The 23,454-nt window shown below is 37.7% G+C and overlaps 1 protein-coding gene across 1 annotated transcript in view; it reads right to left on the bottom strand.

Annotated features, from left to right (window-relative positions):
- Window positions 1-17,384, bottom strand: part of LOC307097422 (zona pellucida-like domain-containing protein 1) — a gene marked incomplete at both ends in the record, with an annotated part of 44,167 nt that extends 26,783 nt beyond the window's left edge. Inside the window, 2 exons of the mRNA XM_079767445.1 lie at window positions 14,276-14,389; window positions 17,348-17,384. Of these exons, the coding sequence (XP_079623571.1) occupies window positions 14,276-14,389; window positions 17,348-17,384 (151 nt within the window). The remainder of the gene's footprint in view (window positions 1-14,275; window positions 14,390-17,347) is intronic.
- Between the last annotated feature and the right edge of the window lie 6,070 nt (window positions 17,385-23,454).

The raw sequence follows: 23,454 nt of genomic DNA, 5'->3' as shown, positions 1-23,454 counted from the left end.
CCATTAATACATTAATCCAATCATCTCACCTCCTTGCTCAGATCTTCCATAGCTTACTGACTTGGGTCAAAAGTCCACATCTTGAACCTGGTCCTCAAGCCTCTCTGTGATCTTATGCTCTGCCGCCCACCTGCCTCTGCATTTCCCGCTCTTTACTATCCCCCTTGGTCCCTACATTTGTTTCACTGAACTTCTCTCAATTGTTTAAAAGCATTACTAAGACTGATAGAAGCCAGAGTAGTGGTTACCTCCTGGAGCGGAGCTGCCTAGAATAGAAGAAATAAGAACAAATTTAAGGGGTGATGAAAATGTTCTTTATCTTAATCTGGGTAGTGATTGCATCAGCATATGTTCATGTTAAAATTTCAAGATACACCCTGAGAACTGTATGGTATTGTATGTGAAGTATTCCTTGATAACCTACATCAAGCCTTTTTAAAGCCCTATGACAGGTTTTATACACAAGGCCTTCAGTATGTGCTCTATCCTCTGCTTGAGATTCTCCTCCTACCCCCAGCCTTTGTCTGAGAAACTCCTATTCTTCCTTCAGGTCTCAGATTTCATTGTCCTTTTCCCAAAGACATCCATGATTCCCAATCTAATTTATTCCACTCTGTTGTAAGCTGTTATGTTGCCTTAGAGTCATATATGTATTGTATATTTATATTTTCATTAAACTGAAAGTCCTGGAAAGCAGGAAGCTATGATATTCATCAATGTGCTCCAGTGAGTGTTCAATGAATTAATTAATCAATTACATACAGTGCTGGAGCCAGAGACCGCACTGAGGATTTACAAAGCAGTGGTCCTTGTTGTCAAGTGGATCACAGTCCATAAAGGGAGATAGACATGGCCCACAGTATCAGAAGGACTGGGCAGAGAGGTGGGGTGGCATAGAAAGTGAGCCTCACCCAGACCCACTGGTTATAAGCGGCCTCCTAGAGAAGATGGCATTGAGCTGAATTTTGATGTATCAATAGGAGTTAGCTGCACAGAGTGAAAAACGTGTAACATGGAGGGGACAGTGTCAATAATGACACAAGTGTGCAATAGGCTCTGGTTGGAGCTGGAGAGTTCAGTTTTCATTAGGATTTAAAATGCAAAGGAAGAAATGGCAGGGAATGAGAGCAAGTGGCAAACGTGCAGGCAAGATCACCGGAAACCTTTATGTAGAAAACGGTCTCTGTAAAATAACGCAATGTCTACCTGAATGTCACATCAAATCCTCAGCTATTAGAGGGTTCACTAGGAACTCTTTATGCCCAGGGAAACAGAGAGCAAGCATCATTGCATTATTTGGCATGTCATAAATGTATCGAAGTGAATACATATCATTAAATGTTACAAAAGAGAAATATCATTCTTCTTCGCTTAAACCAACTGAAGACTTGAGTTTTATCACCTTTGCTTCAGAGGAATTCATTGATGTTTACAATAGCTTTACAAATGGCGGTGATTACTTTGTCCAGATGTAGAGCTCCCTTCTCTTCTCTGCTTTATCACTGAAGAGGCGTAGCCCCTGCAATGGAACTGAATTTGCTACAGGCTGATCCCACATGGAGATACGACAACAAACTAAAGGCTTTTTGCAGTGTAAGAAAAGAGATCTGTTCAAATCCATCCTAACCCAGTTTTCTAAAGACTTTTCACTGCCTCTTCCAAGGAACACATTTTTTTTCTGATTGTAGATACTAAAGACATCCATTCAGCACAATTTGTCCATTTGTGAGGCTCTGGGGGTGGGAGGGAGTTACTTCGAGCTGCCAATGGGCAATTTCTGACAAAGGCAGGTAAATTTTTTTTTGAGATACTGAATAACAGTTGCTCTCAATAATTAAATTTTTTGAGCCTTCTTATTGTTCATTCCCTGGCCTGAATTGTGACACCCCTTGAGACAATACTTGAATATTAAACAACAACAAAAATCAATGAATAAATGCCTTTAGATGTTGGATTTTTAGTATTTTGTGTTTAAAGATACCAACTATGTCTAAGATGGCAAGCTTACAGAATTTATGTGCCATTATGTTGCCAAAATGGCATTTTTCCCTTGATACTTTATCCAAGCCAACCTTTTCATAGAAATTTTAAAAATACAGTATTTAGTTGAATTCAGGTTAGAGAAATGTTCTGCACTCCTTTCACCTATGAATCTGGCAATGAATTTGTTTCAGATTTTTTAAAATGATTACATTTTAAATATACTATCACACTGTCAACCATCTATCTACATATAAAAAGGTGTTCTGATTAGGAGTTCATAGAATATGGTTGCCATGTAAATGGGAGTCAAGAGGGGATGGATCCAATTCTTGGAGGAAAAAGAGGGGACATCTATAATACTCTCAATAATAAACACTTTTTAAAATATCACTTTACTTCTTTATCCATAATAAAATTCCATTCCTAGAACATCTAATTATACTTTTCCTTTTAGACATAATTACTGACAATATATTTGCAGCATATCATTCACATATCCAATAAGTATATCTAACTTTGTTTTTGTTCTTAACAATTGCATATTCAACTGGTTTAAAACTAACAGCGTCTGAATGAGGCTAAGTATTCCTAGCTAGTGATAGACAGAATGACTTTCAACTCATGTCAATACTTTTAAGTTTGAGAACATTTCCTTTCACTAATGTCAGAATATTATTTTAATATTTTTTATTATTACCTGGAGTAATAAGAGTGCAGATCAATGCAATTATTCAAATAATTTACACACACATATTCTGCAATACAAATAAACATGGTAACACCCCCAAATTGGGCTGTCGTCTTGTAGTTAGCACAGTGGCTCAAAATGTTCCTTCACCAATTATATAAAACTATAAAATTCTGTATAAAAAGCAATCTTGGGGGTCAGTGCATAATATAAAAAAAGGATGGGTTGCACAGGAACAGGAGTTGAAAACACAAAATCAGTGCCACCCCTTTAAATAAGTTCTCCTAATTTCTAGGTCTAAACTACATACTACTTCATGTCAACAACAAATTCAAGCGAAGTATGTACTGTTTACATATTATGTATCAGTCTCTGTGTTGGACTCTGAAGATAAAGACATTAACAAGATTCCTTTAGTACAAGGAGATTTTGGTTGAGTAAAGGAGATAGAAGAAAGCCAGACAATTATAATGCAGCCTGATAATGATACAATAGAGGTCTGTATACCATGTTATATACAACCATGTTTGGTAGAATAGAGGCATTTGGAAAGAATTGTTGGGACAAAATAAAATAGTTCTAACTGGCTAAATTTTATAAAAAGTTGAGTAAAATATGGCATTAAGAGAAAGGAATGTCGAACTGATACTCAGGTTTCTAGCTTTCATGACTGAGTGCATTATTTCCTGAAGTAAGGAGTACAGGAAGGAAAAAGATAAGCTCAGTTTTTGAGAGGTTGGGGTACATATGGGACATTCAAGCAGAAATATACAGCAGGTAGTAGGAAATATGAGTCTAATATTTGGAGAATAGAACAGAGTAAAAAATATAAAATTAAGAATCACCAAATACTCAAGATGTCAATAATAAGCAATAACAATAGGTAAACTGCCCAAGAGAGTGTTCAGATAAGAGAAATAGGCTGAGAACAAAATAATTATTTCTACATTGTCCTTTAATGAGACTTTTCCTCATTTCCCTGATGGAACATAATGATTCTCCACATCACTTTAGCTGAGTCTACTATATTGCTTACATTATATCTAGGAATGAATATTTACTTTCTTGCTAAATTATGAACTCATTGAAAGCTCCGAGTTTTCCCAGAATACCTAAGAAATACTCAGCAAATGTTTATTAAAATATACTTGATTAAATTTTTTTCACAAACAGCATGCATGGTTTCTAACTTTTTAATATTAAGTCCTAAGATTCACAGACAAAAAAATGTGCAAAATTAATAAGGATTTGTCTAGACTGTCCATCTGTAGCTCGTATTTCCTATCTGTATTCTGACAACTGCCTGAGATGATTCCTGTTTTCAGAGTTTTAAATGAAAATTCAAATCCTTAATGTCAGGTACATTCTGACTTTTAATTAAGAAAATTCAACCCGTTAAATAATATGAATATAATGGACTTTCAGTTTTTGTTTAATTACTTAACCTTTTTTAAATGCATTAGTCTTAGAGACTAATTATCTTCCCTCATTATTAATGAGTTGTTTTTTTAAAAAAATCAATTCCCATTAATAGTGATAGATTTGTTAATCCATATTGTCATTAGTAGCAAGCAAGTGCATGACAGCCTCTGAGGCTGACATAAGCACCATGGCTATATCGCAACACAGAGCTAACAAATCATTATGAGTACCATGTCTAACTGGCACTTTTTATATGTTACTGTGCATATGTATTACTAGAGTCTTATTAAAATGCAGATTCTGATTCAGTTGATCTGTGTGGGGCCTGATTTTGCATTCCTCACAGGCTTCCTGGTGAGGCCAAAGTCTCAAGTCTTTTATTTAACCAGTTGAATTCCTTAATCACAACTATATATTTTGACTGGGCAGAAGCTAACCCTTAGGTAGATTCTATCTGGTGAGATCAAATACTCCCACCAAATATGTATTATCTATTTGTATGATTCACATGCTCATAAGGGAGAAATTTATAGGATAAAGGACAAGAGAGAGACAGAGAGAATAACATGAAGCAAATGGATGTGTTTCATCTGGCTTTCTTACTGAGGAACTAGCTGATTTCAATCTCAGTGAATAAAGATTCATGAAAAACTTTGTGAGACTTAGCCCAAATAAGTCCATTCTAGTGCTCAGGTGGCAATGTATCAAACAAACTTGGGAATAGGATTTGTCTTCTCCTACCCCCACCTCTACTCCATTCAACAAACCATAGCAGTTTAATAACTGAAGGAAGGAGATAGTCCACCTCAAAGGGCAGCTATGCCCTGGGCACTCTCTGAAACTGTGGTCAGAGACATGGGGGGAGGATAGGTGAGTCTATTGTGAGCAGATGGAGGCTCTGTGCGGTTCAGATGCAGGTATTCACATAAATATTATTGCACCTGTATCCAGGGTTCATAGTAGCATTGGTTTAAATTTGACAGTATGAACCAAAATCTCTCCAATCTAATTGGAGGAGCCTTTTCTGTATGCTGGAGGGAATCACGTTGTATTGCCATAGAAACCTCACCTGGAAACAATTTACTTCCTGGTAGACATCCCAAAACTAATGTATACCATTTAAGCAGATTAAAGAGTAATTGATATACCATTTCTGTTTCTATCCCTGTAAGAGGAGAGCAGCAATATTTGGCATTACATAAACAGAACTGCTTAGAGAACAGATGCTATGTATGCTGCTTTAACTCATTTTTTAAAGTTACTATTCCTCTTAAGTTTTTATACAATATTGAGGTTTAGTTGCTAAAAGAGCAAGAAGTCCTGAAGGGGTATTGATATTTCATCTACATGAAATGCCAGCAGCTGATGAAGAATTTAAAGTGGATTAGAAATTTCAGGTTTCCTCTCTATATTGAACAGGTTTCTTGCCATCTCAGTTTTTTACATCTGTTTCTTGTTAGCAAATGCAAGCTGTTGTTTCAGTGTTGTAGGAACACTGAGGCAAACTTTGCACATGTATACCCACACTACCTTCCCCAAACCAGAGGAGCTTGGTCATCTTTTTCAGGAAGAAAAAAAAAAAAGCATATGGGTTTTGCTTCTACAATCAGAGAAAGTAAAAAATTCATTCAATAAAGAACTTTGTTATTAAAGTAAAGAAGGGTAGGGACTGAATTATTCAGCCACTGAACTTGCTGACTAATTGCTCTTCTCTCCACTGCACTTTATCACTGTAGATTAATCAGGATGTGATCAGCAATCGCTGCCTGGATCAGTTCTTCTGCCTCATCGGGTGCAGTAATTGCAGTCACAGGTGCACAGTGGAAGCAGGCAAACTCTCCACAACTTGAGAGACCAAAACACCACTACAGAGGAAGAAGGCAGGAGAACTGGTCTTTCTTATCTACACAGAGATCCAGAACATACTCTCTAGGGTAATTATTACATTACTAGAGGCTCGGTGCATGAAATTCGTGCATGGGGGTGGGGGTCCCTCAGCCTGGCCTGCATCCTCTCCAATCTGGGACTCCTTGGGGGATGTCCGACCGCCGGTTAGGCCCACAGGGACCAGGCCTAAACTGGCGGCTGGACATCCCTCTCACAATCTGGGACTGCTGGCTCCTAACCGCTCGCCTGACTGCCTGCCTGATTTTCCCTAACTGCTTCTGCCTGCCAGCCTGATCACCCCCTAACCACTCCCCTGACAGCCTGATCGCCTCCAACTGCCCTCACTGCAGGTCTGATGGGCCCCCAACTGCCCTCCCCTGCTGGCTCAATGGCCCCCAACTGCGCTCCTCTGCCATGACCTGCCTCCACCACCAGGACCAGCCTCCTCCATGCCATGCAGAGCTGTGGGACCCCCAGGTACACGCAGCCATCTTGTGGCAGCCATCTTGTAGTGGCCATCTTGTGGTGACTATCTTATGATGAAGTCGCGCATGAGGACAACCTAGGCTTTTATTAGTATAGATTTGCTTCTACTTTGTTTTGGGGTACAGAACATTGCAAAGGTTAAGCAAAGCCTAACACAAAACCAGACAGTTCATTTTGCTTGACCTACCCATGAATTATATTGATTAAATAGGTGATTCTCTCTTTTATTTCCTGTGGAACACTAGTATTCATTTAAATGTTTGTTTCATTGTGATGAGAACTTTTAGATTTTACTTAGCTATCATTACTATATTGTACATTACATCCCAGAACTTATTTATTGTGTAACTGGGAGTTTGTACTTTTTAATCACTCTTCATCCAATTCTCTCACCCTCCACTCCCACCTCTCATTACCACAAATCTAGTCTCTTTTTATGTGTTTTTTTAAGATTCCACACATAAGTGAGATCATACAGTATTTGTCTGTTTGTCTTTCTCTTTCTGACTTATTTCACTTAGCACAATGCCCTTAGTGTTCATCTATGTTGTCACAAATGTCAGGATTTTCTTCTTTGTTTATAAATGAACTAGAGGCCCAGTGCACGAAATTCATGCACGGGGGTGTATCCCTCATGTCAGCCTGCACCCTCTCTAATCTGGGATCCCTCTCACAATCCAGGACTGCTGGCTCCCATCTGCTAACCTGCAGCCTTCCTGATTGCCCCTAATCGCTTCTGCCTGCCAGCCTGATCACCCCCTAACCACTCCCCTGCCAGCCTGATTAATGCCTAACTGCTCCCCTGCCAGCCTGATTGCCCCTAACTGCCCTCCCCTCCCGGCCTAGTCACCCCTAACTGCCCTCCCCTGCCAGCCTGGTTGCCCCCAACTGCCCTCCCCTGAAGGCCTGTTCTCCCCCCCAACTGCCCTCCCCTGCTGACCTGATCACCCCTAACTGCCCTCCCCGCCAGCCTCATTTTCCCTAACTGCTTTTCCCTGCTGGTCTGGTCCCCCCCAACTGCCCTCCCCTGCAGGCCTGGTCACCCTTAACTGCCCTGTCCTGCAGGCCTGGTCCTCCCCAACTGCCCTCCCCTGCAGACCTGGTCCCCCCCAACTGATTTCCCATGTAGGCCTCAGTTCCCCACAACTGCCCTTCCCTGCAGCTTGATCGCCCCCAACTGCCCTCCCCTGCTGGCCTGATTGCCCACTATTGCCCTCCCTTGCAGGCCTGGTTCCTCCCAACTGCTCTCCCCTGCAGGCCAACTTGTGGCAGCCATCTTGTGTCCACATGGGGGCAGCCATCTTTGACCACATGGGGGCAGACATCTTGTATTTTGGAGTGACAATTTGCATATTACCTTTTTATTAGATAGGATAGAGGCCTGGTGCATGGGTGGTGGCTGGCTGGTTTGCCCTGAAGCGTATCCCAGATCAGGGTGGGGGTTCCCTTGGGGCATGGGACAGCCTGGGCAAGGGGCCTGTGGTGGTTTGCAGGCTGGCCACACCCCCCAGCGACCCAAGCATAGGCTGGAAGCAGGTATCTCGGATTTATTTATCTTCTATAATTGAAACATTGTAGCCATGAGCGGAGGCCAGGGTAGGCCAGGGCAGGGGAAGCTTGGCTTTCTCCATTGCTGGGGGCAACCCAAGCCTCCTGCTTGCTCCAGCTCCATGGCTGCAGCCATCTTTGTTGGGATTTATTTATCTTCTATAATTGAAACTTTGTAGCCTTGAGCGGAGGCCAGGGCAGGCCAGGGCGGGGGAAGCTTGGCAACCCAAGCCTCCTGCTTGCTCCAACTCCATGGCTGCCACCATCTTGGTTGGGTTAATTTGCATACTCGCTCTTGATTGGTTGGTGGGCGTGGCTTGTGGGTGTCGTGGAGGTATGGTCAATTTGCACGTTTCTCTTTTATTAGATAGGATAGTATTCCATTTTATGTATGTATAGATATAGATAGATAGAGATGGAGATAGAGATAGAGATAGAGATAGAGATAGAGATAGAGATAGAGATAGATAGAGATAGATAGATAGAGATAGAGATAGAGATAGATGATATAGAAATAGATAGATATCAAAACTTCTTTATCCACTCATCTGTTGATGCACACTTAGGTTTTTCCATGTCTTGATTATTTTGAATAATGCTACAATAAACATGAGGGTGCAGATATCTCTTTTGCATAGTGATTTTATTTCTTTCAAATATACACCCAGAAGTAGAATTACTACATAATATGGTGGTTCTATTTTAAATTAAAAAAAAACAACCTCCATACTGTTTTCCATAGTAGCTACACCAATTTTCTTTACATCCTTATCATCATTTACTATCTCTTGTCTTTTTTATGATAGCCATACTACCAACTGTAAAATGATATCTCATTGTAGTTTTGATTTGCATTTCCCTGATGATAGTGATGTTCAACAATTTTCACCTACCTTTTCAGGTTTGGAGCCCATCTTTAATTGGATTATTTTTGTTTGTATACATGATTATTTAAACTATTTAAAATTCACTTTTAGGCATCATTGTTTGATTGAAAAAGTCTAGTTTTTAGTTTTTAATTTTTTTATTTGTCAATTGCTAACTTGGCAGCATTCTATTCTTCAATTTTCAGATCATAAAATAAGGATTATAAAAAAGTTGTTTGCGCCTAGCCGGCATGGCTCAGTGGTAAAGCATCCACCTATGAACCAGGAGATCACAGTTCAATTCCAGGTCAGGGCACATTCCCAGGTGGTGAACTTGATCCCCAGTAGGTGGCATCCAAGAGGTAGCAAATCAATGATTATTTCTCATCATTGATGTTTTTATCTCTCTCTCCCTCTCCCTTCCTCTCTTGAAATAAAAATATATATATTTGGGAAAAAAATGGTTTTACTTTCCTGACATTCCCTCAATTTAAAATGCATAAAAGAAACTGCAAACTATTATTTTCTAAAGCATTTGAGATCTTGCTCCCTGGCATATGTTATTAGTTTGCCTCAAAAAAACTCATAAAAATTTTCAAAAAATGGTGTTGTATGCTTGTTTTAAGAAATAAAAGAGAGAATTATGTAACGTTCCTAGCATTCAATATGAGGAACCTATTGTTTTCTTCCTTATCAATGATAAGTTATGTAACACTGGTATACATTCAGTCTCCCCTAACTGGTTAGTCACCATAAAACAGTGTCCGGACTCAAAGGTTATGGTGCCATAAACCTAATCTCTCCTTGGTTATGCCTTTATCATTAAAGACTTCTTTAGAAATCTGAAAGATTAGGTTAACCTTTATAAACTATCATCTTGCCCACAAAAGGGGCTAGTTCCAGAAGGTACCCATCAGTAACAGAGGTCAAATGCAATTATCTATGTATGTCACTCTGGTAAAATAATTCCTTGATACCCTCAAAGTCAACTGTGGTTTGAGTTTTATACTGGGAAGAGCACACTATAATGTTAGTTGGGCATATCTCTATTCCCTGCTATTAGTTTGGAAAGCCAATAGTTAAAAATCTTAAAATTAAATATTATCCCTTTAAATTGGAAATGAATTAGACCATGGTATTTCCCTTGGCTCAAGGATAAATGCCATGGAAATTAAAGAAAATAGTTCTAATGCCATGAAACACAAAGGTCAGATAGGGTGAGATGATTACTCTCATTATTAACATTACTTTGCATTTAGATAGCCCCTCTCCTGTACCAGACTCATTCTCATTCTAGCCCACTGCTCAGTAGCTGAGCTGCTTGTGAAGCTCCTAATGACATCAAGAGTGATCTTGATATGGAAAAGTGAGTCAAGAGGGGAGTGAGCAATTAACCTCTGGGCTTTATTAGCTCACTCTGATCTTTTTCAAATGACCTGCAAAAGTAGACTTACTTGAAAGTAATCCTATATAATAAAAGCCTAATATGCATATTGACCAAACGGCAGAACAACCAGTGGAAAGACCGGTTACTATAATGTGCACTGATTACCAGGCGTCAGACGCTCAATGCAAGAGCTGCCCCCAGCCCACAGGCCCCAGGTCAGGTGACTGGCGAGGTGACTGGCGAGGGCTGGGGTTGGAGCAGGCAAGTGGGCAGCTCCAGGCCGACCAAGGCGGGTGCCAGCAGAGGCCCCCTGATCACCCCGCAGGTCACCCCACAGATTGGTCATGATTGCCGGCCAGGCCTAGGGCCCTTACCCGTGCATGAATTTTGTGTACCGGGCCTCTAGTACCCATATAAACTTAAAGCCTCTCCTGGAATTCCTGATTTATCTGGATTTCAAAAGTTTTTAAATATAAATTTTAAATTGCAACAATGTGTGTGTGTGTGTGTGTGTGTGTGTGTGTGTGTGTGTGTAGGTTTAGAAAATTTGGATATTTGTTGTCTAAGCCAGACAATACTAAAAATGTTAAGATTTATAAAGACAAACAGAAATTAAAAATAAGAGGCTTAGTTATCCTTGTTGAAAATAAAGGAAAGGACTTCTCCCTCTTTTAGACCATTTACATCCAAAAATATAATTGTAAGTACTTTCTCCTCTCCTTGAAATGTATGTAAATCCTGTGGAAAATTAGACAGGTCTTTTGTTAGTTCTATGACCTAGAAATGTCTTTTTCAGACCTGGGAAGTATCTCTTGAAAATGTAAATATCAAAAAAGAAAGCACCCTGTGGGAGGGTGAGAGCCTAACTTCAGTGGGTTCCTTGCTTCCAGATGGCAAAAGTACCTCCTTTCATAAAGATATGAGGATTTTATTTTCCTCTGGATAAAGCCATTATGCTAACAGAATTATCAAGTAATTTTAGGATAAACTATGTGACAAATGGTGGTGTCAAGTCCTCCTACTTCAGGTCTTGTTATTGTTTATCTTGAAAACATATTCGTGATAGGTTGCATCTGCTTGGCTATATACTAGTAAAAGAGTGAGATTTCTTTCTGTCTGCAACCTCTTAGTGGATTGCCTGTGATGAGCACCACATTCTAGCTTAATGTTTATTCAATGATAAAAGTGTTTTTATCTCTACCATTTTTGTGGAGAGGATTTCTGGATTGAGAGATTTTTGTTTTTAATTGTTTCCCCAACACATGACTGAGTTTTTAATTGGAAAAATAGACTTGAGAGAATAATAGATATACTCTATCAGTTGTTCTTAATCATAAATGTGTATTTATCATAATTTTTAAAATTTACCATATGAAAAATTCTTCCTTTTACTGTCCTAATCACTCCCTGGCTCATTTCCGTATTTTATTTACCTTTACAAATATATAACTACAACAGCAGCTAGATCCTCTCTGCTAAGCAATCTTTTTACATTTGGGCTTTCTTTTTCATCAATCACAGCGTAAGAAAGCATTGACCATCCCTCTCAGGGCCTGGCCCAGGCCCTGGCCCCTCATTCTCAGAGCCCCTGCCTCCCACCTCACTGCAGAGATAGAGACCATTAGCATCTCTCAACTCCTCTGCCTGTGTCTTATTTCTCCTTTGCTCCTAAATCAAAGAATCAGCTACCACTTTTCAAGGTTAACTCTTCGACCTGTACCTTAAGTCTCATCCACATTTTATTTCCTTGTTATCTCAATTATTTCAAATTTCTGGAGTACTTTCCCATTACTCATGTATACTCAGTTGTCTCTAGTCCTCTAATCCTAAAATTCTTTCTTCTCATTTAAATAGCTGAGTTAGGTTTCTTCTTCCTTTCCTTCACCACCAAAGTTATCTAGCTAGTAGTCTATTTTCATAACTTTAATTTCCCTGTTCCCCCACTTCTTGCTCACTTGCTGCACAGGGATTCAGGTCTCACATAGCTGTTTCCAGTGTCAACCTCTTAGACCCAGGGCCATATTTCCTACTACTGGACAGACGCTGCCACTCTAAGTTCTTAAAGCACCTCAAGTTCATGTTTTCCAAACCCAAAATTTCTTTCTAAAATATGCAAGTGCCCTATACTTTCACTGTCAGATAACAGTATCAACATTCAGTTATCCACGTTCAAAACATCCTCTAGTCCTCTCTCATGTCCCAAATGGAATCAGCCCTTAAGTGCTGGTGGGAGTCCACCACACAGTATCTATGCTCCCACTGTCACTGCCTTCATGATATTTCTCTTGGTCTCTAGTCTCTCCTGACGTGTGTTTATACTTTTCCCAATGTCTGCTTTTTACAACAAAATGTGACCTTTGCAAACTCTTCAGAAGGTATGTTTAAAAAGACTAAATGACTCTTCACTGCCTATAAAATAAAGACAAATAGTTTTATTACACAAATAACACATCAAGTATTCTTGTCAAAAAAATGAACCTGACTTTACTCAAATCTCTAGCTCTAATTAGTTTATAGGATATACAGGAGAGGAGGCACATATTAAATGACACGTCAGAATGGCAGTCAACCAGATCTAGAGTGTCAGAGTCCTACAAAACAAATGACCAAATTACTTAAAGAGATAGATAGAATTTTAGAAAAGCGAAGACAGAGAGGAATGGTCATAAATTAAATTAGATTTAAGACACATATTAATAAATGTGGATATTTTTAAAGCAAAATGCCCAAGTATTAGATAATATTAAAGAATCATTAAGTTTATTAGGTGTGCACATGAAGTATAATGATTTTTAAATTCTTCTTTGTTATGAATTTATTTTAAAATATTCCAGAGATGGGATTGATAAGGAAGAGAAAACAAAATTTATACATTTTGATAATTGATGGAGCTGATAATCAATATAAGTGCTCTTTTTATTAATCTCTACTTTTGTATACATTTGAAATTTTCCATAATAAAAAAAAAACTAAAACACAAACAAACCAATGCAAAACATCATTTCTGATATTCAAAACCATTAACAAACCTGCTTTTGCATACTTACCTTTAGACATTCTCTTTCCTGACCTCCATGTTTTAGTTAACATGCCAAACATCTGCATCCTAGGTTTGAGCTCATGAAGACATTCCCACACACTTTGGTCTTTACTCTGGAGCAAGCCAGATTGCCTCTCTGCAGATAAACTAGAAATCTCACATCAACTATATAACAACCCACTGATTGCTCTGTGCAAGTGTGTTGTTGCCCTATCCTGCTCTGGACACAGGAGTAATGACATGTATGGAGAATTGAAAACGTGGTAGAAGTTTTTCAATTTGGATGGCAGACTTGAAAAAGTAGTTTCAGATTGTCTAACTTTTATTTTGAAAATGTTGAACTGTGGTTCTATAACTTTATCTCATATGAAATGACAAATACTTAATTGAATTGTTGGATTTACATCTCATTGAGTGCAGATTTGAGGAACCTGAGAGACATGTTTATCAATATGGTCAAAGTCTCCTATCTGTCACCAAATTGGTGGGTTGCTGTGAAATGCACTCTGAAGATGGCCATGTATTTTAGTGGTGACCAACATTTTATTGAAATAGTATTTTTTGAGTATTGCATAATATTTCACAATTATTTCTTAAGTGTTATTTCTAATAAGTCTATTAGCATATATGAGCAGTTTTGAGAGTCCGAATTAACTTATGAAGGAAAAATGCATAAATTAGGCAAATTTGGAGTAAAATTAGCCTTTCCCAATTTTATCACCCACTAGCCAATATTTTTTACATCTGTGAGCAGCCATTATAATGATATTAACTACGTTGAACACTTTGTATGTCAATGTGGATGTAATTTACAACTCCAGAAAAATGTCTTTTGTCAGTTGCCATTTGTTAATATCCACTTAATATAGAGGGATCCCCACACCATTTTTCATATGTATTTAAATGATTTACTTTCCAAACATAATCACTCTTTCCAGATATAGAGAAAAGATTAGGCTCAGACTTACCAGGAAATCTACTGTGGAGGTTGGCATCACAGTTGTAGCCATTGAACTGAGCAGACCCCGGAAGTACTCTTATTGTTAAAAGCAACAGCAACCATATCTGTTCCATTGCAAAACCTAGAAAAGAGTTACCTATTATGTTATCACCAGCCTTCACTCTTACTTGCTGAAAATACTGAGGCTGACCTAACTCACTGTTGGATAGGCAAGCAGTCTATATTCCTGCAAGCAAAGGTCATGAAAGGCCCAAAGACTCTCAGAAATAATTACTAGCAACAAGGCAGAGATTTTGGTTACAATAAGTCAAAATTATTTTCATTCTTTGGCTTCATTTTGCTAAAGGCGACAAAGCCAGGCTTTTGTCATAGAAGAGCTACTAGTCAGGTGTAAGTTATCAAGTTTGTAAAAGGAAAAATCTTTAACATAAATTGGAAGAACTCAAACCAAGTATTTGGCAGATTAGAACACCATCAGGCAAACTGACCAATTTGGAGAAAACTCTGCACTTGAAAATACCCATATACATAAAGGCAGAGAAATTTAACACTTAACTACTCGATCCTCAGAGAATTCTAATGTCTCAATGACAAAATAATGTCAGGAAAAATTTCCCCTCAACAAAAAAATTCCAGACGACTTCTCCAAATCATTGGTTTGTGTGTCATTTTGTCAGGAAACACAGGCATAAGGCAAAAGGGAGAACAGAAAGCACTACGTGTGGAACTGCACCACGGTTCCTCCAAGGGCTGTGCACTGGTGGGTAATAAGGATGGCTAGACATACAAAACCTTGAATTCTTGCAAAAAAAGTAGTGGAAGATGATATTTTTAAGCTGTCAATGTGGATTGAATAAACAAACATAAATTGACTTTAATACTTAAACACCAGTTAGTCTGGTATTTAATTATTGTTTTCTCCTCAATGTCTTTTTATTAGCCTGATAAAGTTAAAACATGTTCCAGGAGTGCCCAACTTATTCACAGAGTATAGTATTTTCACTAAAATAATAATAATAATAATCTTTTAGGTTGGTGGTTTTGGTTTATGCATAAAAAGCAAAAATAAAATAAAATTGTAAATGGTTGGGTCAAATAACTTAGTGCACTTTAAAAGCTTGAGGTTTTGGGGAGAAAATTATGTTTTAGATGTCCTTAAAGATCTGCCCTTGGATGATTACTCAAGTCTTTAGCAAAAGGAAGGAAATACATCTTGTTTTTGAATAATCATTTTAATATAACAAGTTCATGGTGAGCAATCTCACTTTGGTGAGGATGTGGGAAAGGAAGGCATGAGTTTATGCTCAAAAATAGTCAGAACAAATATTAACTCAACAGGAGCTTCCTTTCTTCAGCATTATAACATAATAGTCAGGCACAAACCTAATGACTTTTGGGAGAATAGCCACATGTCTGATTAGTTCTGCTCCCCCAGGACAGTCCCTAAACAAAAGGCTCACACAATTGCTGACCCAGATGTGCGCTCTCTTAGCCACACCTACACCTGCATTGTCTAGTTCCTGGAGACCCTTCAGATAGATGAAGTCATCCCTGCTCTTTTGGAGACTTTGGAAGACTACTAGCAAAAAGAGCAGCTTGTTGCTGAATGGTATCTTCCACCTCACACACACCTATCTCAGCCCTGCCCCACCTCATGATAGGTGCCCTTGAGACTCTATGCCCACACTGTTGTCTTCACTCTGGAGACGTCTCCCATTCCTAGAGATTCACAGAGTCAGGCGTTTTCAACAATGAGTTATTTTATTATTCTGAAATGCTTCCTAGCTTTTATATTCTCTCATAAGAGAAAAATAACATTTACTGAGTACACACTGTACACATAGAGGGCACTGTGTACCAGACCATTTACCTACAGTGTCTCGTTCATATTCCTTATCATAATTGGATGATGCAGGTACAGAGAAAGAAAAATACATCTTAGGAAGTTTAAATAACATGGAAAACAAATAGAGAAACTGGAATTCAACTTCAGGTCTTTCTGATAACAGAGTTTACTGCACAAATTATCTGAATATCTGTTACTAAATAAATTCAGTGGGGTTTTTGTTTCTTTTGTTGTTGTTGTTGCCATTTATCATCAATTTCTTTCTTTAGATTTTTGAATTATGTACTCTTTAATATTATCTTTTTAACTGAAAATGAATAAACAAATTCTTATGTAGTGAATGCAATATGTTTAACAGATGTATTTATGTTTTTAATAAGGGAAAGGAAGCCCTTATTATGAAAAGAGTGAGAATTATTACTATAAGCTAAACTGGACACATCTGTGTTTATCAAAAATGGATGAGAAATTCAAGCTATTTGAAAGAGTCTACTGACAGTAATAGTAAATCTTTGCTTTACCACTTTAGATCTGATCTGAGGTTGTCCAAAAGACGTATGCCTCTCTCCTTCACACCATGAATAGGACCTCCTGCACTGTCATGGAGATTAAAACCCTTAATAAATATTTTTAAAGAAAGGAAGGTAGCAGTAGAAGGCAGCTTGCTTCAACAGAAAATACATTGATTTTGAAATAAGCAGATTCAAATAAATGGATTCAAATCCCCCTTCAGTCAATCTCTAGAGTTGTCATTTAAAAATCAAGGTGAGGATCAGAACACAGCATGGTCAGTCTGGATATATAGAAGGTATTAAAATACTAGTTTCAGGGCCACCACACATTGACGTGCAAGTTGTACCCTGCACAAGGGCATCCGATGGAAAGAGATGGTGACAGAGCCTGTTCTCCTTCAGCTAAGCCATGTGCGCTGGAGCTAGACTGCTCGACGCAAAGGAGTCCATAGACGAGGGGCAGTTCTGATAAGTTGAATCACATTATTCTACTTATAACGTTATCTGCACTGGTCTGTGTTTTAGTATTAAGAAATATTGAGCAGGGCATTTTTGAAAGGACACCCACATGTCTTGTAGGCAGCATCTACATTTTGGTCCCTTATAACATTAGCAGTACTTATGGCATTTTTAAGACTTTGGGAGGCTCTTTATATTCCATCTACAGGTTAAAACAAAATGATGAACTATTAACTTGCAAACTTCCTGTTCCCAATCCTATCTCCATCATTTCCCCTGAACATAGAAAATCTGAGCATCAATTCACAGTAGCAAACTTGGAGATGCTACCTTGCCACAGTTCCTAAAGTTCTTTTCTGAAATAGGGTCTTTGGGATTTAAAGAAAGGAAAGTAGCCTGTTGAAACTCTTTACAGTCCTCAAAGCAGACTCCTTAGCTCCTGGGCGGGAGCAGCTCTAGACAAATGAACTCCAGTCCTGATCTGGCTCAGAAAACTTAGCTAAGCTTCCTGTCACAGGTAGAATCTTATTTCTGTGGTCTGCTGTGGGGTGGCCTGAGGTGCCTGCTGTTCCACTGTGGCTCCAGCAAACTCTGGTTAGAGAACCAGAGTAGAAGCATCTCCCCTCTTCTCCACCGTAATTAAGTGCAGGAACCAGCGCCCCTACTGTGGTGCTAACAAGGTGTACAAGGCTGCCTAACACAGCCAAATTATAAAATATCAACAATAGAGAATTAGATAATAGATAATTGGATAATAATGACCTTGAAAATATGTGTGCCTGAAGTTTTGTACATTTCTTAACTTAGAACTCCCATAAATTTAAATTGATGTGGGTAGGGGAGGAGAGGGGTTGTATACACAACATTGAATTTTAAGGAATTCAGAGGTGTTGATTTTAAAAAGAGTCATGTTCATCTTTAAACTGGTACTAGTGGGCTCTGTGTTTTAGCAAAACAAAGGAAATGCTAAATAATTTGTTGTCAAATATCTCAACATTCCTCATATTAAATTTTCTTTTTAAAATAGCTTCTTCCAAAATATGAATTTCTAATGTATTTTCTTAAGATTAAACTTGGATTCAGAGAAATGTAATTTCACTTTCAATTCTCACTTAATTTTATATCAAATTATACAGTTCTGTCAGAAACCTGGTTCTCTAGATTGTATATATTTAATTGTTTTAACCTTCCTATTACTGAGATCTGCTATGTGCCAGGCACAGCACTCTGCTTGATATTCAGCTGTCAACATAAATGTAAGTGTTACCCATGTTGAAAATGTGGAAACAGGGCCTAACGTTTTTTCATTGATTCACCAAGGGCCACACACCTAGGAGATGGCAGAGCAGACTTCAAAGCCAAGCCTGACTCTCAGAATTGTAACTCTACTGTTTGACTTAGTTGGAACTTGTCAGATAAATAAAATTAATGCCTGCTAACTTTCAGAAAGTAAATTATATGAATAATGTGTGCTTAAAATATGCTTTGAACTAAAAAATTTAGATGATTGAGGCAAAATATTTTTAACTTCTACATAATTGTCATAGCTCTATTTCACTTAGGCAATGAGTGCATCAAGAATATTGTTCTTTGCACAAATTGATTTAATGACAGTATCAGTGAATGTTAAAGGGTGACAGTTTATGAGAACGTACTTTTGTCTTTTTGTTAAGCACTTCATACATGAGATAAGTAAATTATTACCCTTATCCTGGGAATGAGATAACTAAAGCACAGAGATGTTAACTTATTTGTCTAGGGTTAAACAGACAACCAGTGTTAAAATCAAGATTCAATGCACAATGACTCCAGAAAGCAGCCTCAACTATGAGGTGGTACTGCCTTTCAAAAATATGATTCTTATAAGAGGAATTAGATCTAATTTGTCAATCCCTTACTAAATCTGATCAATAGCAATTTATTTCTACATTTATTTATTATTATTGAATGCTTACATGTACCTGGGACTGTCCAGGGAAATTGAAGAACAGCCATTAAAAAACATTTATTTGCATAGAACTTACATTCTAGAAGGCAGTCAAAAGAAAACAAGCTATATAAGTAAATTACAGACTATATTGTGATAAGTGCTATGGAGGTAAATAAAGTAAAAAGAATGATAGGAATTTCTGGGGTAAAGGAGAAGGAGTATTGAAATTTTAAATGGGATGACCAGGGTTATAAATCAATCCATATACATGAAGCTCAAGGAGAAAAAAAATTCAGTTATGAACTATAGTATCAACTTGTCCTTAATTTGTACTTTACTTTTTCTATTTAGACATTTCCCAATTAAAATACACTTTTAATGCATAAATTATTCTCTGGGAATAATTTATGCATTAAAAGGACATTTTGAACATTTTGAACATTGGACATTTTGAACAGCTATGTTAACCTTTTCAAATGAATAAAGGTAGCTTTTAGTGCCCAAGAAAAGTAATTTATTAAATAGCACTCCTGTGATCTGAGGAAAAAAGAGAACATGTTCAAAAGTGCCTTTATCTACTCTTGAGAAATAACTTTTGCAAAAAACAAGTGGGCTCAAGAATTTATCAAAGTTTCATACTTCTTTAATTTTATGCCTTCATATAGGCCAGTCTGTATCATGCTGCTCTAATTGGGAAGAAAAATAGAATACTCAAACCAAACAGCAATTCTTCAAATGTCTAAACATCAATCTAAGATTTGTGCATTTTCCCACTAAACTAAATCTGTGTATCTTGTCATAAAGAGTCACAAAATTATGGAATGGGCTGTATGGCATTGGTGATACAGTCCTCTCATTCCCAGCCTTCCCCTGCATTTATTGACCAACTAGCCTCTCAGCACAGCCTTGCTTGCCCTACAAGGGGCATAACTTTATGTCTGGTGCTTCTGTATCACCTACCCAAGCCTGATCCTCAGAAAAGATCAGAAAAAGGTCACTAGACTTTAAATGACTAAAATTTTTTAATGTTCTCAGGAAAGGGGAGGAGAAGAAATGTATGTGTTTTAACAGAGATCAAAGTTTACATTAAAAGGAATAAAGCCCTACTCTAGCCTTCAAAGCAACCAACAGGGCCCAGATAAGATCTGGAGCAAAAAGGCATTGCAATTAACGACAGGTTGGCAACTGTCTTGCTTAGTGAAATCTCATGGTATTACACAGTGTTGCCTCCAGAAAAAAAATACTATTAGCTCACCCTCCAAAATCACCAGTTTTAAAGTGCTATAAACCATTACTATTTAATAAAGAAACATGTTTTCTAATGGAGTAAAAGATGCTATATGTTCTTTATTCCCATGTTACCCTTGAACATTAGAGGCAACATATATATTCAAAAGAAAATGAAAACATAAAACTTTCATCGGAAATACCCATTTTTATGTACGTCATCTAACAGAGCATGTCCTTGTCTTGCTAGACACTTGTACTTTTCAGAATAATGCCTCAAACAGAAGGAAATAAGTTTAGCCATCAAGAAGACATTCAGAAATTTTATAACTCTCAAGTTGCTGATGTATACCAAAAGAAAGTATAAATGCTAAAGGCTGTTCCTAAGAAAAAAACCTACTCCAATTTTCTCTGACACAAAGTGAGTGTTCATTTATTTCCCTTTGCCCGCCTTTCTCACTTGTCTGTTCAGGGTTTTCTTGAGTAGCTTTTAAATGACCTGTGTTTAGTTTAGAACATTTATTCTAGCACCTTGTTTTGGGGGTACTGAGAGATTGAACTAAGTCACTCTAAAAGCTTTTTTATGATAATTCACCAGGCTCATTTTCAAGATACACGATATTTCATCCTTCTGAAGCAGCTCTGAAGATGTTAATATGTTGATTTTCATTTCATGAAATGTAATAACAAATTAAAAATATAACTATCTTAAATGTCCTTTTCTTTTTAATTAATTTCACAATTAACTATTACTATGATTATTTCAGAATGAAGATATTTCTTTCTCAATTGAGATGTTATACAAATATTTATGAGCCACCACAGCTTAAGAATAGGCAATAAGAAGGGATACCATGCTGATATATTCTGGCTGAAGATTAATGCACTTCAAAAACATCAAAAGCACTTGTTATGACTACAGAAAGATAAGTTCATATTTGTTAACTTTTGCTTAAGAATAAAAGAGCACCTATCTATTAATACTTCACTATTTTATATTCTTCTGTTAATGTATTCAATTATTTATTCATTCCGAAATTTGTACTGGGCACTTTCTAAGTGTCAGACTCAGGGCACTGGGAACCCAGTGGCTAACAAAACAAGCATGATCCTTACTCTTACAGAGTTTACAAAGTAGAGAGAAATAGTCATTAAACTAGTAATTACATACATAAAAATATTCTCACAAAATATATTTGGTAAATGCTATGAAAGAAATTTAAACAGTGCTTCAAGAAAGTAAACCTCACAACCTAATTTATCTGGGAGGTGTCAAGAAAGTCTTTCTTAGAAGTGTCACACTTGACAAGAATTAAAGGATTAATTTGAGTTAGAAGCAGTATGGAAATGAGCACTCCAGGTAGAGCTCACTGCACAACCATGGGTCCCAATATGTAAAAACAATTAATTTGGGGGATGTGTGTGGGGGGGGGTGGGAGGGGGGGTAAAATTGGAAAGAAGGTCCATGATGCAAAGCAAAGAGGAAAGGGCCAGGAGAAAAAATCTGAAGGTACAGACCAGGAGACCATGGTGCACCATTTTTTCCTAAATGGAATGGGAAACATTTGAAGGCCTTTACGTTGAGGACTAGGATTGTAATATCCTGAGTGAGGTAAACAAATTTAGAATGTTCTTTTTAACCGAAAATAACAGGACATGGTGTTTAATTCTAAGTGCAAAGGTAAGTAAGAGAAATGAGTCAAGGGTATCTCTCAAGTTTGTCTTGGTCAAGCAGGTAAACAGCAGTACATATATTGAGTTGGAGAAAATTTGAGGGAAGCAGGCTGGAGAAGAGACAAGACATCAGTGGATTAGGGCCAAATGCAAGGGGGTCTAATTTTTCTGTACAGAAACTGAAATATTATAAAAGATGAAACACATAGTAAGAGGCAGTATAGGAACCTCATTTTAAGTTTCCAGGGCGAAGTTGCCCTCTTAGCGCAGTAGGCAGCGCATCAGTCTCATAAGTTGCCAGGGCAAGCCTCTGTTGCTTATCATAGAGGGTCTTATATAAATATAATATATACTGACAGGAGAAGGTTTCTAACATAGTCAGAGGGATAGCATCGACTTGAGTAGTTAGAGTCTATAGCTACCTCATAGAGTAAAAATTACCCCCAAAGTTTCTTAATTTTCCCATCTTTATGTGAGATTCATGAGTAATAGAATAATGTTTTGGGTAAGTTTCCTCCTGATCATTTATGATGGCCCACTCTTTGAGGAAGATGAGAACAGAACCTATATGAAAAGGAAAATATTGCCTAATTCTGACTTCTAAGTATCCTTATTTTAAACTCAAATTAGAGAAAATAGCCATAAAAATTCATGGCTTTTGCATGCTAAAGACAAAGGAAATTTTTGAGTCTCCAACATCTGGGCTTTAATGTGAAGAGCTTGGAGACCTGAGCCCTTCGTTTACACTAAAACCCACAGAGGAGATGTGAGATAGCATTTGTCATAAATGAAATGCTCGGTTCCATGAGAAGGAGCTTGAAGAGAAGTGGGAAAGCAAGAGTGTTTAGATTCTGATGTGGGGTTTTCTTTCTGCTCCCCATTTTAGATAAAAATATCCAGGCAGGTACATGGAATCTATAAGCAAGAAGAACACATGCCAGCATACGTGCACCAACATTAGGAAGTCAGAATTGAGAGTGACAGTGATAGGACAGATCTAGAAAAAGAGAAGGCTTACAGTAGCTTCACATACAATCTTCATACAATCTTCCAACTGGTTTGGAGATACCTTAAAAAGCTTTCAGAACCCTTCAAGAGAGATAGAGAAGATAATTAAAAATCAAGATGTGTTATATCTTGCTGGAAAGCTGTTAGGTGGTGGAGACCTGCAAGATGGACGGTCCAAAGCCAGGGATAGCTGTGGAATGTGTCAGAAGTCTGAGTCCCACAGCAGCAGTGGGAAATTATGTGAATAAGGTATAGTCACTGGTAGGAGATAGGATAAACCATTGTGCCTTCATCATTTTGAGAAAAGAAATCATAAGTTATGCCTGCCATGGTGGACACAGCAAGGGCAATGGTGATATCTAAAGATCAAATAGATAAGAGTTATCCATTAAGCCCAAATAGGATCACAAGATGGTAAATGAACCAAATACCCTCACCAAAGCCAGGAAAATCAATTTTTTTAAATAGCTAATATAAATAATAATTTGTACTATTTATTTTATTTACATACATGTTATAGTTTATTATTT

The sequence above is a fragment of the Cnephaeus nilssonii genome (assembly GCF_951640355.1).
Source record: "Cnephaeus nilssonii genome assembly, chromosome: 3".
Taxonomy (NCBI): domain Eukaryota; kingdom Metazoa; phylum Chordata; class Mammalia; order Chiroptera; family Vespertilionidae; genus Cnephaeus; species Cnephaeus nilssonii.
Note: the sequence above shows the minus strand (reverse complement) of the source record. Positions and strands in the feature narration are given on the sequence as shown.